Genomic DNA, 19,176 nt, shown 5'->3' with positions numbered 1-19,176 from the left:
GTGTGTGTGTGTGTGTGTGTGTGTGTGTATACTCCTACATACATACATGTACACATAAACATATAAGTATATAAAATTACATAGGCTTTGTTGTTCATACGGCTGCTCAGCGAAATGTGTCCCGTGGCCTGTCGTCCTTTCCTTCAGGCATTTCAACTCGAGGCTGAAGAGAGCACAAGGTCTCTAGTACAGCTTAGACTTGAGGAGCCTCACTCGGAAGAGGAAGAGTGCGCGGACTCGGTTGCCTCACCGGCTACTTTATACCGATACACACATCCTGTCCTGTAGGCAGGACCACCTAGGTCTGGGGAAGGGATTTGCCGACGTACCCGGAAGTGTTTTCAAGGTTCCTTCAGGTTCGGGTAGTGGCGCGGCGGCGGGTTCTGGGAGCCAAGGCAACCGAGATCTTCCCAGGCTCGCGAGAGCGCCCCCTTCTCCCGCTGCTGCGGGGACCCAGCGGCAGCGATGGCTCCGGTGTCCGGCTCGCGCAGCCCGGAGCGGGAGGCCTCGGGCTCTGGGGGGAGGCGTCGCAGTCCGTCGAAGAGCCCTAAACCCAGCAAATCCGCCCGCTCCCCCCGGGGCCGCCGGTCTCGCTCGCACTCTTGCTCTCGGTCCGGGGACCGGAACGGCCTCAGCCATCAGCTGAGTGGCCTCAGCCAAGGCTCCAGAAACCAGTCCTACAGATCCCGCTCGCGCTCCCGCTCCCGCGAGCGGCCCTCTGCGCCGCGGGGCAACCCTTTCGCTTCTGCCTCCTCGTCCGCCTATTATGGCGGCTACTCACGCCCCTACGGGAATGACAAGCCGTGGCCTAGCCTCCTGGATAAGGAGAGGGAGGAGAGTCTACGGCAGAAGTGAGTGAGACGCACCTTCTCTTCCATGAGCCCACCTGTCATCGGAGTCCGATTTATTGTTCATCCCGCTTCTGACTATTCGCATTTCGCTCTCTCTGCCTGCCTTGCGCCCATTTTCATCCCTTCCTTCAATCCACCCAGGACAACACCTTATTCGCCCTCTTCTTCCCTTAGGTTCTCGAGCCCCTTCATGCAGTGCCCTGGTCTCCCGCTGCCCCATTCTGCCTCCTGGCTTGTAGCGGGCATAGCCAAGAGTCTCAGACCTACCGAATTTTATAGCATTTTCTTGGTTGTGTCGTTGTCATTCATGAGCATGTTTTTATTCCCCACTAGACTGAGCTCATGGAAAGGAGGAGCCCTATTTTATTGCTCACAAAACTCACAGTGCTCAGCACTTTGTAGGCGCAACCATTGCTTGTTGAATGATCAGACAGGTTTGAGATGATAACAGGATATGTAAGTGGAAATGCTTTGTAACAAGTTGAGAAAGGTTGAGATTAAGTTAGATTAGGGAGGAGGAAAACCTCTGAGACAAGATGATTGAATGAATGTAGGAACTGTAAATTAGGCTACGTTGAGAAAGGTCTTGTTAATAGGTCTCAATCTTGACCATGAAAAATGAGGTCAGAGTGAGATCAGGTCTCCTCTAATGAGAGTGAGTATTGGAGTGAAAAATGGATAGTTTAAGAAGGAGAAAGGAAAAGGGTTATAATTATTGCTGTGTAAGCCTTAATATCTAATGCTTATTGAGTGTTAAATTATGTCAGGCACTGTACTATGTGCTTTACAGACACTATGTGTTAAAAAACAAGAAATTTAAAAGTAGTATTACAAGCACTGAGGCACAGGTTAAGTTTCCAAGAGCTGGAAGGTGTCTTCAAGAATCTTTTTCTTCCAGGAGTGGGAAGTAATAAAGCACAGTAATGAAGAGGACAAGCTCCAGAATGAGACTGCCTGAGTTTGAAGCCGTGCTTTGCTACTTAATAGTTTCGTGACCTCTCTGAGCTTCATTTCTTCCCCATTTAAAAGGGGATAAAATTAGCAAGAAGGCTTTTAGAGTTGTAATGATTTAGTGCCTGGAGCATAATAGAGTCTTTAAGTGTCAGCTGTTAGAGTTTTGTGCATTGGAGCAGCAACAGTACAAACAGGCCTGAGTTAGGTTGGAGACCTACCTCTCCAAATTAAATTTTTCAGAAAGTTACCCCTGGCTGTGTCAGTCAAAAAGCAACCAGCTTCTTAGTGGACAGTCTTCACCAAAAGATGTCGGAAATTCTTGGATGAAATTTGCATTTGTCCGTTTAGAAGAAAATTTAACTTAAGGGTACACATGAAGCCAGGTGGCAGCAGGGGTGAGAACTTCATTGCTTGCTCTTTCCAGCCTGTCAAGCATTCTTCCCCTATATGCGTATATTCCAGGTTCTGTTATAAGTATGTCCTCTTTTAGACTGTCTGTTTCTTCAAGTGGAAAACCTGAGTCTGACGCTGCATGATTATAGCTTTTCCTCTGAATAAAGAAGTAAAAAAATAGTTTGTTCAATCAAACCAATTATATTTATTTTGTAAGTTGTTTTTTTTAATGAAGTTACAAGCGGCTAAACTTGGAGGAATTGAGCCTTAGTTTTTTTGTGGTTTGTTTGTTTATGAGTAATAGCAAAAATTAAAAGAAGAAATCACAAACATAAAACAAGAAAAAAATTTTAGTGTCCTCCAAGAGTAGACGGAGAATGTACTCCTTTTCCAAAAAGGAATTAAAGAGAAAACGAACCCTGTGTTTCACTGAGTACAATTTTTGTCAAATAAAACTTTTCTTTCATTTTCAGAGCCCCCTTTATTTTCTACTTCTAATGCTTCATTTTTAGTTTCTTCATTAATTCCTGAGTTTCTGAAAATGGAAGATTTGACCAAATCAAAAATAAAGACTTCTCTTTCATAAATATGTGTAAACAAATGAAATTATTTGCAAATGTAAAACTGTTTCTGTCACATACTGGAAAAGATGAAATGAGCAATTAGGAGCTATGTCATGCGTGCAGCAGAAGGGATGCACTTGACAACCTCCCAGGCTGCATTTCTAGCCCGGCTGTTCAGGCTGTCTGTAATCTGTACCATTTGATAGTGCTATCAGAACATCAGATCCTAAGTGTTGAGTTTACATTTAAACCAAGTTTTTATTAATTTAAGTTTAAAATGTAAAGGGAAAATAGGATTTAACTGCACTCCTTTGATTTTGATTATATATTTAGGAAACAGAATTTAGCCATGGAGTTATAATTTACATGCCTGTATCTTCTAGGAGATTAAGTGAGAGAGAGAGAATTGGAGAATTGGGAGCTCCTGAAGTATGGGGACTTTCTCCAAAGAATCCAGAACCAGAGTAAGTGATTAAAAATATATATTTTTTTAAATGTAACGCTTAAATCCAGAATCTGTTGTCAAAATTTTTGTTAAGTGAAGTACAGCTCACATTTAAGTACAGCTCGCATTTTTTTCTTCTTTCCTGTGATTTATGCTATTCTACCCCTTAAGTTTTAAAAACACGGAACATACCTAAGGATTAAAACATGTTACTAGTGGATTTTTAGCATGCTAATTGTTCTCTTTAAATTATAATTCATGGGGTGCTAATTTCCTATTCATAGACGGGTTCAGTGTTAAATAATACGTTTATATTAATTTGAATTATTTTTTCTTAACCCAGTAGCAGATCACATGTCGGATGTTACATTACAAAGGGATTTTTTTTAATGAATATACCAATATGGTTTTATTTAGTTTTCCTGTATCCAATACTATCTGAGGGCTTAATGCTTTTTTTTTTCCTTATTTTTTTTCTCTTTGGTGCTATTTGTAAGCTGCTGCTTCCCTCTCCTCTGTTTCTTTGTCTACTTTAGGTTGAGTTGAGATAATGCGCTTAACAGGTAAACCTGTAATTTGTGACAGGGTGATAAAGCATTATTATCTGAAACTTGTTCTTTTTTATTTTTAAAGATTGTTTTAAATTATTATTTTTGGGCCGGCCCTGTGGCTTGGCGGTTGAGTGCACACGCTCCGCTGCTGGCGGCCCGGGTTCGGATCCCAGGCGTGCACCGAGGCACCGCTTCTCCAGCCATACTGGGGCCGCATCCCACATACAGCAACTAGAAGGATGTGCAGCTATGACATACAACTATCTACTGGGGCTTTGGGGGGAAAAATAAATAAATAAAATCTTTAAAAAAATAATAAATAAATAAATTATTTTTTATTGAAGTATGATTGACATACATTATATTAGTTTCAGGTGACAACATAATAATTCGATATTTGTATATATTGTTAAATGATCACCACAAAGAGCCTAGTTAACATCGTCACCATACGTAGTTACAAAATTTTTTTTTCTTGTGATGAGGACTTTTAAGATTTACTCTCTTAGCAACTTTCAAATACACAATACAGTATTATTAACCTTAGTCGCCATGTTGTATATTACATCCCCAGGACTTATCTTATAACTGGAAGTTTGTACCTTTTGACACCCTTCACCCATTTCATTCACCCCCTACCCCCCACCCGCTGGCAACCATCAGTCTGTTCTTTGTATCTATGAGCTTGATTGTTTTTTCTTTAAGATTTCACGTATAAGTGAGATCATACGGTATTTGTCTTTGTCTGACTTATTTCACTTAGTGTAATGCCCTCAAGGTCCATCCATGTTGTTGCAAATGGCAAGATTTCATTCTTTTTTATGCTACAATGAACATGGGGGTGTGTATATCTTTTTCAAATAAATACCTAGAAGTGGAATTGCTGGATCATATGGTAGTTCTATTTTTAATTTTTTGAAAATTAAAATTAAAAGCCACTGTTTTCCGTAGTAGCTGCACCAGTTTACTTTCCCACCAGCAATGCACAAGTGTTCCCTTTTCTCCACATCCTTGCCAACACTTGTTATTTCTTGTCTTTTTGATAACAGCTTTTCTAACAGGTGTGAGGTGATATCTCATTGTGATTTTGATTTGCATTTCCCTGATGATTAGTGATGTTGAGCATCTTTTCGTGTATCTCTTGGCCTCCTGTATGTCTTCTTTGGAAAAATGTCCATATCCTCTGCCCATTTTTTAATTGGATTGTGTTTTTGCTAGTGAGTTGTGTGAGTTCTTTATATATTTTGGATATTAACCCCTTATCAGATACATGATTTGCAAATATTTTCTCCCATTCCGTAGGTTGCCTTTTCATTTTGTTGATGGTTTCCTTTGCTGTGCAGAAGCTTTCTAGTGTGATGTAGTCCCACTTGTTGATTTTTGCTTTTGTTGCCTTTGCTTTTGGTGTCAAATCCAAAAAATCATCACCAAGACCAATGTCAAGGAGCTTACTGCCTATGTTTTCTTCTAAGAGTTTTATGATTTCAGGTCTTACATTCAAGTCTTTAATCCATTTTGACTTAATTTTTGTGTATGATGTAAGACAGTGGTCCAATTTCATTCTTTTGCATGTGGCTGTCCAGTTATCCCAACACCAGTTATTGCAGAGGCTGTCCTTTCCCCATTGTATATTCTTGATTCCTGTGTCATAAATTAATTGACCCATATATGTGTGGGTTTATTTCTGGTCTCTCTATTCTGTTCCATTGATCTGTGTGTCTGTTTTTTTTGCCAATAACATACTGTTTTGATTCCTAAAACTTAGTAATATAGTTTGAGATCAGGAAGTGTGATGCCTCCAGCTTTGTTCTTCTTTCTCAAGATTGCTTTGGCTATTCGGAGTCTTTTGTGGTTCCATACAAATTTTAGGATTATTTGTTGTATTTCTGTGAAAAATGCCATTGGAATTTTTATAGAGATTGCAGTGAATCTGTAGATTGCTTTAGGTAGTATGGACATTTTAACAATGTTAATTCTTCCAATCCATGAGTATGGAAGATCTTTCCATTTATTTGTGTCTTCTCAATTTCTTTCATCAATGTCTTATAGTTTTCAGTGTATGGGTCTTTCACCTCCTTGGTTAAATTTATTCCCAGGTATTTTATTCTTTTTGATGCAGTTGTAAATGGGATTATTTATTTAATTGATCTTTCTGGTAGTTCATTATTAATGTATAGAAATGCCACAGATTTCTGTATATTGATTTTGTATCCTGCAACTTTGCTGAATTCATTTATTAGTTCTAACAGTTTTTTGGTGGAGTCTTTAGGATTTTCTGTGTATAATATCATGTCATCTACAATTAGTAACAGTTTTCCTATTCCTTTCCAAGTTGGATGCCTTTTATTTCTTTTTCTTGCCCAATTGCTCTGGCTAGGACTTCCAATACTATGTTGAATAAAAGTGGCGAGAGTGGGCATCCTTGTCTTGTTCCTTCTCTTAGAGGAAAAGCTTTCAGCTTTTCACCATTGAATATGATATTAGCTGTGGGCTTCTCATATATGGCCTTTATTATATTGAGGTACTGAAACTTGTTCTTATAGATACCTTTGGAAAATACTCGAAGAATCTGAACTCAAAGAATTAGAGTTGGAAGGAATCCTAAAAATAATTTTCTAGGCAATACCTAAATTATTCCAGATGTGATCTTCAGAGGAAAAGATTATATGAAATAGGAATTACCTTTCTAAATGATTATAGAATTTTAACAGTACTGATCTTCAGAATTCTCTACAACAGAATGAAATCTCTTTACACCGTAGTGTGTTAGGTTCTTCCTGCTCTGTGGAGAAAGAACAGTTGCTGCTCTACCGTATGCCCATTACACACATGGAATAAAACTATGATAAAGTCTTCCCGCAGCCTTCTCGTCTCCAGTTTCCTTCATCTTTCCTTATGGTTCCTGTTTGCTTGCTTTTGTCCTGTGGTTTCTTCTGAAAATATAAATCCTCCATGCCGCTTTCAGTTTGAATAGCACTTTGTAAGCTGTAAAGCATTACGCAAGTGTAAGTGAGTATTACACTATCATGAAGGTGTTCTCTTACAAAAGCAGTCCAGTGCTTGCTTTTCCTGGCTCTTGGACAATCAATGTCACTACTGAAAAATTTTAAGTCTATATTCTTATACTCTAGGGTCCATATTTCATCACTTTTCTGATTCTTACAACCATTTTCTTTAAATTCAGCTCTGATGAACATACACCAGTAGAGGATGAAGAACCAAAGAAAATCACCACCTCAGCTTCTTCTTCAGAAGGTATTTTTTAAATACAGAACTTTGTTGAGAAGTTAAAAAATAAGTCTATAAATAGTTGAATTTTAGACTTTGCTTTTACTCAAATTGCCTGTCATATATTCCTTTTAAGTATTTCAAATACAATAAAATTGATGCTCAGAAATACTTCTTTAGAAGTTAGTTTTTTATTTGTGTTTTATGTAGAAGAAAAGAAGAAGAAGAAGAAGTCTAGTCATTCAAAAGAAAGATCCAGGAAAAGGAGAAAGAAAAAATCATCTAAAAGAAAACACAAGAAGTATTCTGACAACAGTGACAGTGACTCTGATTCTGAAACAGACTCCAGTGGTAAGAAAACCAACATCATTCTGCAAGCCCTGCTTCAAGACCAGTTTTACAGGGCCGGTCTGGTGGCACAAGCAGTTAAGTGTGCGCACTCCACTGCGGCAGCCCTGGGTTCGCAGGTTCGGATCCTGGGCGCACACCGACGCACTGCTTGTCAAGCCATGCTGTGGCGGCATTCCATATAAAGTAGAGGAAGATGGGCGTGGATGTTAGCTCAGGACCAATCTTCCTCAGCCAAAAAAAAAAAAAAAGGAGGATTGGCATCAGATGTTAGCTCAGGGCTGATCTCCCTCACAAAAAAAACAAAAACAAAAACAAACTAGTTTTACTTCTTAAAGCTTATTTTAGAAGAAGGTTCTTAAAAACAATAATAATAGCCAAGAGCTTTTGAATCCTCACTGACTTTGTGCCAGGCACCCTGCTAAGTGCTTGATGTTTATTTTCTCTAGTTAATGCACACAGTAACTGTAGGATACTTCTTAGAGGTGGGGAAATGGAGGCACAGAGCAGGTTATAAGTACCACACTCAAGCTCACACAGTTGGGATGCAGACCTAAGCAGTGTGACTCCAGATTGGTTGTATGTAGTTGTATAAGGCATGTGGCACCGAGCTAAGTTGGGGTTGGTCTGCGAGACATGTGGTGCCAAACCAAGCCATACAGGGCTGCATCAACCCAGTGGAAGGGCTCTTTTGTGTAATTCTCACACTCAGTCGGCACCTTTGTACAGTTTCAAAAAGGCACACCATCAAGGACCCCTTCAGGCTGGCAGCTCATTTATGGAGGACACCCCCTGTGGGGTGGCGCATCACAAAAGCCACCTCTTTGTGCCCTCTCCTAGCTGATGATTGACAGAGGGTACCTCCTCTGGGGACACATTACACAAAGGCGCCCCTTCCTCTGATGTCGCCCGGGTTTCCTGGCACCTCTTGTCGCTTTTCTTCCTCATTGCTGGAAGACTGAACTTTCTTTTCTTTTCTTTTTTTTTTGTGAGGAAGATCAGCCCTGAGCTAACATCCGTGCTAATCGTCCTCTTTTTGCTGAGGAAGACCAGCTCTGAGCTAACATCTATTGCCAATCCTCCTCCTTTTCTCTTTTTCCCCCCCAAAGCCCCAGGGGATAGTTGTATGTCATAATTGCACATCCTTCTAGTTGCTGTATGTGGGACGCGGCCTCAGCATGGCCGGAGAAGCGGTGCGTCGGTGCACGCCCGGGATCCGAACCCGGGCCGCCAGTAGCGGAGCGCGCACACTTAACTGCTAAGCCACAGGGCTGGCCCCTGAACTTTCTTATATCACACATCTAAGCAAGTCAGGCCCTACTTAAAATCCTTCAGTAGCTCTCAAAAGCCTTCAGGGTAAGGTTCAGACCCTGATTGGTCCCTCTCTAATGACATATACCCTGTCATTCCCTCCCGCAGCATCCTCTGTAGCCTGAGCACAACTTTCTGTCTCCTCGGTATGCCACGTTCTTTCTCTCAACTCTGTTACGTGGTGCAGAGTTCGTCTGCTACAATGGCAGTCTCTCCCTGCACGCAGCTCGGCTTACTCATTCAACAATGGGCATGCATTCCATTCGTAATAAAACTGACTTTGAAAAGAACTAGCTTAAGAGTCACCTTTTCCTGGTCAACCATTCCTCAGCCACCCTCCCCAAATCAGCCTGATTTTGATACTCCTCTGTGTGTCCAGAGCACCCCGTGCTTCCCTCTCTCACCCCGGATGCTAGTTCACTCTTTGCCTCTGTCTCCTCCATTAGACTGAGTTCCTGGAAAGCATCCCCCCCAAACACACACATACATTTTTTCCTCTTTTCATCATGAAAATATTCAGACATTCAGAAAAGTGAAGGGAATAGTATAATGCCGTATACATATCACCTAGATTTTAGCAGTTGTTAGTGTTATGACATATTTGTTTCAAATATGGGTTTTTTGCTGTGATATTCAAAGTAAATTATAAATATCACACTGCCACCCTAAATGTTTCTGTATACATCTCTAAAAAATAAGAACATTTTCCAACTTAATCACAATACTATCTCACACAATAAAATTAATAATAATACCCTATATTATCAAATACTGAGTGTGACTATTTTCTACGTCCCCAGTGACTAGCACATTTCCTAAGAAGTAGCAATAAATGTTTGAATGAATGAATTTCTCTGTAACAACAAATAGGACAGCAATAGGATATTTATCTACCCAAAAGTGTTGGGGTTTTAGGGTTAAAATTGTTTTTAAGTTATAATGTGTTCTAATTTGCAGATGAAGATGCGAAAAGGAGAGCAAAGAAAGCCAAGAAAAAGGAAAAGAAGAAGAAACGCAGATCGTCAGTTTTTTCCTTCAATTTTTATTATGGAAAAGTTCAAATATATATAAAATTACATAAAATAGTATAATGATCCCCCGTGTAACCATCACCCAGCTTTAACAATTATTAACTCAGGGGCTTGATAATTAACTCCCCCCTCATTATTTTGAAACCAATCCCAGATATAATTTCATCCATAAAACGTCACATTTCTGTAAAAGATAGGCATTCTTTTTAAAAGAAAAAAATCATAACCCACAATACTGTTATCACGCCTAAAATATTTAACAATAATTCCTCAATTCTCAGGGGTTTTTTGTGCAGTTTATTCAAATCAGGATCCAAATAATGTCCATAAATTGCGATTGGTTAATGTCTCTTACATCTCTTTAAATTGATAAGTTCCCCTTATCCCCTTTTTGTTCTTGTAATTTATTTGTTGAAGAAACCAATTCATTTCTCCCATAGAGTTTCCTGCAATATGGATTTTGCTGATTGTATTCTTAAGGTGTCCTTTTAACATGTTCTGTGTCCTTTGTATTTCCTGTAGATTGATAGTTAGATCGAGAGACTTGATGAAGTTCAGATTTGAGTTTTTGGCAGGAATAGTTCATAGGTGTTGCTATGTATTTCCACCAGGATGCAGATAATGTCTGCTTGTCTCTTTTTGTCATATTAACAGCCATTGATGGTCATTGCCTAGGTCCCTTATTTCATCAGGAATTGCAAAATGGTAATAATAGTCTGATTCTGGCTTGCTTTCTTCATTTATTAGGTAGAATAATTCTATAAGAGATACCTACCCTCATCAACTATTTGGTTAGCTTGAAGTACAATTTGTATGGGAAGGGCAGGATAATTGCTTACTTTTTTTGTTTTATGAGTTTTCAAAATAATGAGTTGGATTTTTTTAGTATCATTATAAACCCAAGGATTCAAACATATTTGATGTATATTAATCCATTACACTTAAAATTATTGATGCTCAAATTGGTAAGAACTGTTTTTGAAACTGCTTTATTTCTGTTATCTTTCTATAACATGAGAATAGTATTTCATTGTTCCCTTTAGGGATTTATGCGTCATGTTTATAGTGAAACATGATTTGGTTAAATAAGTTAGAAGATTTTTTAATTAAAATTCTTCTCTAGACAAACAGTGCATAATTTCACTCATATGTGGAAGATAAACCAACACACGGACAGATAGAACTGTTTGGTGGTTACCAGGGGCTAGAGGGGTGGGAGGTGGACACAAGGGGTGGAGGGATGCACTTAAATGGTGACTGACAAACAATAATGTACAACAAAAATTTCACAATTAAAAAAAATTATTCTCTAACAAGTTTGAATAAGCTGAAAATTCAAATCATTTTAATCACTTTCATTGTCTTGAAAAAATAATATGCTCTTTAATGTGGGAATATTAAGTCAATTTGTATCAAATTATAATCATTACAGAAAGAAATACAAGAAAAAGAAGTCTAAGAAGAGCAGAAAAGATTCCAGTGATTCAAGCTCTAAAGATTCCCAAGAAGAGTTTCTGGAGAATCCCTGGAAGGATCGGTCAAGTAGGTTCTTTGGATAGACTTTGACTCAGAACAGATAAAACATTAAATTAACCAATTAGTCAAAATGTGAATATGTTTCTGAACATCTTTTGTGCAGAGCCTGAAGAACCCTCAGATTTAATTGGCCCAGAGGCTCCAAAAACACTTGCCTCTCAAGATGATAAACCTCTGAAGTAAGTAACAGTGTATTTACAATACCTAAAGCACCTTCCCAAAAGTATGGCCCTAACTTACCTTTCCAAGCTTCCCCCTCTTTACTCCCTTATTTATACCCCAGGTTCCAACTGAGCTGAACTAAAACTTCCTTGTATTTACTGTGTACTTTCCCACATCGTGCCTCATTCACCTTATTTCTTCCCCCAACACGCCCTCCCTTCTTTTCCCAGCCCTGGTTTCTCCCCAACCCCAGTTTCTTCCTAGTAAAATCCTTACATCCTTGAAAGCCTTTTTCAAAAGGAGGGGCCATGTGCTGATTCCCAGCACTCCCCCTCCATAAGTAGGTGTGATTGCTACGCCGCTTTAATCCTTTGGTCCTCATAGAATTTTCTATTTCTTTTATGCAATGTATTATATATTCTGTGTTATATTGCAGTTATATCCTTATTAATATGTAAATTACACAACAACAGAGATTATTTTTGTATTACAAGCTTTGAGTTTAATAGTCATTAAAGAATTATTCAATGAATTGAATGAAGGGATGGTAGTTTTTAAATTCCCCTTGAATGAAAGTTAATGGATAATTATTCCTGTAGATAACTGTTACCATTATTATTGGTTATAAGTCTAAAAAGTATGTTAATTTGAGATATATTATTTCTTTACTTTTTTGTTGTTGTTTAAAGGGAAAAGGAATTTACTGGAGGCAAAATCAGTAAAGGCAATATCTGTAGGAATAAATTGATGCCTAAATCTAGACCATGAATATGTACTCACTAACATCAGTTCTTTTGTTCTTCCAGAGTATCTCTGCATTTCTGGGTTAGTTATACAGGTCAGAATGCAGCGTTCACTAACTGATTTCACATTGGGCTTCCCAGCATGCTGCCACTCAGCAACTGTTATTCCTACCTTTTTCTGAGAGAAAATGTTTTTTTGTGCTCTCTTTAGATGGTGAGCTTTTTATAATGAACCTTTTCTGAATTCTGAATTACTTTGTAGCTATGGCCATGCTCTGTTACCTGGTGAAGGTGCAGCTATGGCTGAATATGTAAAAGCTGGAAAACGTATCCCACGAAGAGGTGAAATTGGCTTGACAAGTGAAGAAATTGCATCATTTGAATGCTCGGGTTACGTAATGAGTGGTAGCAGGTATGTTCTGGATATTGAGGTCAGTTTCCATTATTAGATCTTTTCCTTCTTTTTCACTACCAGAATTATATTTTAGTGGTTGGTTTTCATTAAGTAATCATTCCTAATGAAAAGTAGGGTACAAATATTGGTTTAATATTGGTTTTATTGGTATAAATGTGTCAATTTTAGTATGTATGTATGCAGCTCAGCCTCGCACTCAGCTATATCCCCAACTTCAAAGAATTAGTCTTCCCAGTGTCCTTTCCTTGTTTGTATTTTGGTACAGATAGTTTATTGTCTGGAGGATATAGTTAAATTCAGCTGTTTGTCACTGCCCCATGAGGAATGTGACATTCTGGGAGTTAGGAAAGCATTTTCATACGACAATGTTTCCTGGTTTCTGAATTTGCCTCCAGTTCTCTGTGGACTCTTAAGAATGAAGAACAGAAAAGCATTATGACAGACATCAGGTTCAGCATGGGGAAATGAATATAAAATTAGGGAAGAGAAAGCAAAGTACCAGAAAGAACGAGGAGAGTGAACTAATAGGGCATCAGTACCAAGATCAAACTGAATTTTGGATTTTTTTAAACTTTATAAACTTTTAAAAGTAGGTAAATATTTTTAAATGAAATTGGAGGCAAATATTTGTAGAACCTCTCAAGCACCTCCAGAATCTTGGAATTCTGAGGACCGACATTTGGAAACATTATATCTGAGGACCAGCACAGTAAGACAAGAAAAACAAATTAGAGGCATAAGGATTGGAAAGGAGGATATAACACTGTCATTTTTTTGTCAATGATATGATTGTTTACATAGGAAATCCTACAGAATCTTCAGATGAATTATAAATAATAAGAAGGTTTAACAAATGGTTGGATATAAGGTTAATACACAAAAATCAATTGCACTACAATGCACCTGCAACAAACAACTGAAAAATGTAATTAAGTTAAAAAAAACACCATTTCTAATAGTATCAGAGAATATGAAGGACTTAGGAATAAATCCTAACAAAAGATGTCCAAGACCTCTACGGAGAAAACTATAAAACATTATTAAGAGACGTTAAAGAAGACCTAAATAAATGGAGCGATACCATGCTCATGGATAGGAAGGCAATATTATAAAGTTGTCAGTTCTTCCCAAAATGATCTGTAGATTCAGTGCAGTTCCAATCAAAATCACAACGGAGTTTTTCGTGAAACTTAATAAGGTGGTTCTAAAATTTATATGTTCGACTTAGAGGACCAAGAATAGTCAGGTTACTTCTGAAAAGCAGGAAGATGAGATTTTCCCTACCAGATATGAGGACTTATTATGAAGCTTACAGCACTTTAGAAAGCATGAGGGAACAAATAAATTGTTCAGTGGAATAAAATAGAGCCCAGAGTCAGAGCCATATATAGTCAGAACTTCTATATATGAAAGAGATGGCATGTCAGATCAGTGGGGAAAGAAGGAACTATTCAGTAAATGGAGCAGGAAAAAAAGTGGTTATCCATATGGAAAAAGATGAAAGTAGAACTCTGTATCACCATATTTAAAAATGAGTGCAGGGCCGGCCTGATGGCACAAGTGGTTAAGCGCGCGCGCGCTCTGCTGCAGCAGCCCGGGGTTCGCGGGTTCGGATCCTGGGCGCACACTGACGCACCACTTGTTAAGCCATGCTGTGGCGGCATCCCATATAAAGTAGAGGAAGATGGGCACAGATGTTAGCCCAGAGCCAGTCTTCCTCAGCAAAAAAGAGGAGGATTGGCATCGGATGTTAGCTTAGGGCTGGTCTTCCTCACAAAAAAAAAAAAAATGAGTGCAGCTAGATAAAGGACTTAAATGTCAAGAACAACTTTATCACTCTTAGTATAAAATATGAGCAGATATCTGTTAGATCTTGGGGTGGGGAAGCATTTCTTACAGAAGGCAAACAAAATGCACTAACCATAAAATAAAATATTGATAAATTTGCCTAGGTTAAAAGCAAGAACTCTTAAAATAAGTAAAAAGACAAGTTCCAAGCTGGGCTTAAGATCTTACAATACACACAAATGATAAAGAGTTAGTATTGAGGATATTTAAAGAATACCCATAAACAACCCAAAAGAAAAGTGGGAAAATGACACAAAACAGGCATTTGTCAGAAGAAGAAATATATACGGCCTACACATAAATAAAAACATGTTCATTATCATTGGAAATGGAGATCAAGAACATACTGAAATACCATTTTACACCCATTTGGTAGATAAAAATTCAAAGTTCTAACAATACCAAGCATTTGAGAGGATGTAGATCTACAGGATCTCTTAAATATTGCTAGTGGTGGTGTAAATTGGTACAACCACTTTGGAAAACAGTCTGACACTATCTTGGAAAGTTGAGCATTCATATACTTTATGACCCAGCAACTCCATACCTACATACCCCAAAGAAAATCTTCCATGTACCAGGAGACGTGTACATAGATGTTTATTACAGCATTGTTCCCATAGCGCTTCCTGTTCCAGATAAACTGCTCTATTCACAGTACCCTGAGCAACCTAAAAACATTGCCATCTCCATCTCCTTGTCATACATTGGCTCTCCATCCTGCCACTCCCCCACCTTCACACAAATCTGAAATGATTCTCCCCTCTTCTCCTTACACAGTTTTCTCTATTTTTCTAGATGTAGCTCAAACTTCATCTTGAACTGATTGTGTAGGATTGGGTACATAGACATAAAAGAGGCAGGTTTTCATGAAGTTTTCCCTCTAAATAGGCAGATGTTTTGAAGATGATGTAATAGTTTCCCTCTGCCTCTGCCCCTATACTTTCCTCATTTGGCCCTTGTGCTAAAACCCTGCTTTCTTTTCTTTAAGCTGCTACTAGATTCTAAAGAAGTTAAATCCGCTCACAAAACTCACCAAACAATTCAGTTGTAGATTTAGACTTGGTTCTTTTGGTTGTATGATAAATTAGAACCTTGAAGAAGTTCCACCTGATTGATGACAACTTAAATCTTTCATCTGTCCTACTATCAATCCCACAAAAGCAAATTCCACATACCGCCTAGGAAGTTTAATAATTTGACCATTTTTGTTTGTTTTACTGGAAACAACAGAATTAGACATATGCCCTTACTATTTGAAATTAATAACATTCACTATGTTGACAGAACCTCAGAGATCATTATTTGAATATTAGAAATGAATCAAAGGACACGTCTGCAGATAAAAACAAATGATCTTTTGAAAATCTAACCCGTTATAAGAACGGTTTCTACTTGTCAGCTTTTTAAATAGACCACTCTGTATTAAGACAGGATTAGTGAGGAAGTACTATGAGAATAATTACTGAGAAATTAAGCTGAAAATAAAATTATCTCCAGGCATCGCCGAATGGAGGCTGTGCGACTGCGAAAAGAGAACCAGATCTATAGTGCTGATGAGAAGAGAGCCCTTGCGTCCTTTAACCAAGAAGAGAGACGAAAGAGAGAAAACAAGATTCTGGCCAGTTTTCGAGAGATGGTATACAGAAAAACTAAAGGGAAAGATGACAAATAACGATTTTCTGATTGTTCAGCAGACATTTTTAACAACAAAAAAGAAAGTCTGGGTTCCATATATCCATACAAAAAGATTATTATGATCCGAAAAAGCTTTACAGTGCTACTGTGCCTTCTATTTAATTTTTTTAGTCATTCAATAAAAACCTGCTTATTGATGTAACTTTAGCAAGTTCTTTGGGTTATTTTGGATTGACCATAATAACTTTCTGGTTTAAAAATCCAAATTATGAGTGAAACCCTACTATATTGGGGGAGGTGGCATTGAGAGAAAGCATCAGTGAGATGTGAGAAACCAAACTCTCACACCGTGGGACAGTGCTACTATCAGCTCGACATGATACCCGCCCCCCAACCCCACCCCAACTGAACTTGTGGGAGATTATCATTCCTCTTTGTTGAATGTGTGATAAATGGACTTGACAGAAACATACAGGAGGCCACTTTTGTTAACAAAATGAAGGCATTGCTGAAAAAAGCAAATCTGGAATTTGGAGATTGACTTGTATAATATATAGCCTGCCCTGGAAATAATGTATTTTGGTTTTAGTCCCTACCTCCATCCCCAAACCAACAAACAAACCAAAAAGCAAACTAACCCACAGACTTGTTGAATTGAAAATGTGAACATTCATTTTTAAAATTAATAGGTTACTTAAAAATAGTTCTTTCAAATATAAAATATTGGAAAGTCTACTGTTGTGCCAATGTATGTACATTATTTCCATCTAAGCTGTGCTTAGATCATTATTTGAATACTAGAAATGAATGGGAGTCAACTAGGGTCAGGAGTTTAATAGGGAAAAATATAATGAATCATTGTTTTAACTTAGTTGTTTTATAAGGATGAAGCTAAAATGCTATTAAACATTTTTAAGTCTGTCCTTTATGTAATAAGCATATTTCATTTTAAACATTGTTAAACCTTTTGGTTTATTTTTTATATCTATCATTCAGTTTAACTTTGTATAGAAGCTGCTCACTTTATCACTTTTTTATGGCTGCGGTTGACTTTTAAGTTTGGGAGAAATGGAAAATTCTGGGACTGTGAGATCATGATCTTTTTCCTTCCCTCATTTTGTTCAGTTTTAGTTGTTAGGTCAGAAGAGCGAAGGCAGAGGGGACAGTGGAAGTTTTGGCTGTTTTTGTTAAGGCTGTTTTGAACTGCATTGTTATTATGTGCCTAGGATAAATTTCAATTACCTGAGTGATGAGGAAATTCTTACTCTGCTGTTATAAAATACCCTCTCTCCTTATAGTAGTTTAAAGTGTTTTTTCCCCAAAGTTTTAAAATAAGGCAGTCATATTTTAAGTATAAATCAAGAGTTTTACTATTTAACACATGTTCTAGGAAAATGTCTACCTTTAATCTACAATTAATGAACTAAACAGCCCGTTGGCATGTAGCAATATTTATGACCCCTGAATTTGAAGTGATTTCTATTTATCGTCATTGCTGCCTACCCTAATAAATCTATTGTTTCCAAAAGTTAAAAAGAAACTAGGTCACAATTTTGTGAGTCATAATCTGTCTACTTCCCTGTGTAATAAAATCTAAATTTATAATCCTCATTTAAAAATTTTGTTCTCTAAGAACATTTTTTGTTACTGGTTCCTAAAGACTAAATGAGTTTGTGCTCTCGTTTTCAGTAGGCAAGGTAGTTTAAATGCAACAATTTTGTGATATGTGAATATGGTGGATTTTCATTGTATTCTCCTATCTCCTCCACAGAGTAGATATTCAACAAATGCTCGTTGAGTAAATCAAAGAAAATATATTAATTTATTTCAGAACTTTACCATTTCTTTCGTCAGAGTTTGTTCAGGAACGATCTGCCAAAGAACAGCTTCAGTAGCATATTCTTCGGGAAAGAGGAGGGAAGAATAGAAGGGCTAGAAGTATTTTCTTTTCAGCTCATGATAGTTACTGCTTCAAACTGTGTTTAGTCACCTGAGCCATAAGTCAAGTAGGAGGGCTATTGTATTTGAAATATATTTTTTGTTCTCCAAGGAGACTTATCTAGTTTCCCACCTCCTTGCCTGTTGCTCTGATAAGATTTTCCCTCCTTTTTTTATTTATTGCACAAATGTAACAGTTAAAAAAAGAAGAGAGAAAAATTACCCACAGTCTTAGCACATCAATTGTCTTTAGTATTCTGTGTTCCCTTCCAGTGCTTGTCTACGTAAATACGTATTATGATGTACCTGTAAGTAATCACTTGTAATTTTGTCTTGGGTGTTTTAAAACTTTGCAGCCAGGCAAGACAGCCTCACAGAGATGGTAGGAACAAGTGATGATCTGGTGTGAGGATGGGAAGAAGACAAGGAAAAGTAAGGGTGGTGATTGAACCTGTCCCTGTTTCATTGCTCCCAGTCCTCAAGCCACGCTGCTGCCATCACAGTTGTGATGCTGTGTTGTGGTAGGCAGCATGCCTGGTTTCAGAGCTTATTGGATTGTTTAACAGTGAGGCTTAACTCGCAGTAAATGAAGGGGTCTGTGAGTAGGGAAACCCTTCAGACTGGTTATATTATGAGCTGTAGAACTGTTGCCATTTTTCTGTTCTCCAGTTATGCCCATAAAGAGGTGTGTGTGGGCTGGAGAATTAGGCTCAAATGGGGGAACAAGCAGCCGAGTGCCAATCTCAGTTTGGTCTGACAGATGAATTTTAGCAGCTGTCTAAACTTAGCTTCTCTACCCATAAGACTCTGAGTGATGCAGATAGTGAAGGAAAGAACCTTTTAAAAAACAGAAAACAACTTACTGGTTACTCTGCTAATGTGATGGAAGTTGCCAAATGGAAAATGAATGAATGCAAAAAACATACAGCTGGATTGTGTGCCACAAGTTTATTATTCAATAAATATTCTGTGGTTTGATGTGCAGTATGGTATTTTTAATACATTCTGATTAGAAATCCAATCCTAAAACATTCTGTAAGAATCAGACACAATTGAATTAGATGGGAATTGAATCTATTAAAATACTTCTGGCTTCAGTAACGTTCCTCAGCCATTTTTCTCGAAAGCGAGTCATTCCTGGTCTGCACAGGAAGAAAAACAAACACTTCAAAAGCTTTTAAAATAAAACAAAATATTGAGCCAGAGATTGATTCCCTGTTT

At 38.0% G+C, this 19,176-nt stretch overlaps 1 protein-coding gene across 1 annotated transcript; it reads left to right on the top strand.

The window, feature by feature from the left end:
* Positions 1 to 354: 354 nt before the first annotated feature.
* NKAP (NFKB activating protein) lies at positions 355 to 18,933 on the top strand. Its single transcript, XM_058536614.1, has 9 exons — positions 355 to 851; positions 3,145 to 3,225; positions 6,942 to 7,012; positions 7,196 to 7,336; positions 9,602 to 9,665; positions 11,108 to 11,217; positions 11,315 to 11,390; positions 12,379 to 12,528; positions 15,880 to 18,933. Exons 1-9 carry the CDS (start codon positions 466 to 468, stop codon positions 16,052 to 16,054), a joined length of 1,254 nt encoding a protein of 417 aa, XP_058392597.1. The 5' UTR covers positions 355 to 465; the 3' UTR covers positions 16,055 to 18,933.
* The last annotated feature ends 243 nt before the right edge of the window (positions 18,934 to 19,176 follow it).

The sequence above is a fragment of the Diceros bicornis genome, chromosome X (genome assembly GCF_020826845.1).
Source record: "Diceros bicornis minor isolate mBicDic1 chromosome X, mDicBic1.mat.cur, whole genome shotgun sequence".
Lineage (NCBI taxonomy): Eukaryota > Metazoa > Chordata > Mammalia > Perissodactyla > Rhinocerotidae > Diceros > Diceros bicornis.
The sequence above is the reverse complement of the archived record's forward strand: the minus strand, read 5'-3'. Positions and strand labels throughout refer to the sequence as shown.

Coding starts and splice junctions, on each gene's coding strand:
- NKAP (XM_058536614.1), top strand. CDS start 466: ATGGCTCCGGTGTCCGGCTCGCGCAGCCCGGAGCGGGAGGCCTCGGGC. Junction 3,226..6,941: donor CCAAAGAATCCAGAACCAGA/GTAAGTGATTAA, acceptor CTTTAAATTCAG/CTCTGATGAACATACACCAG. Junction 7,337..9,601: donor TTCTGAAACAGACTCCAGTG/GTAAGAAAACCA, acceptor TCTAATTTGCAG/ATGAAGATGCGAAAAGGAGA.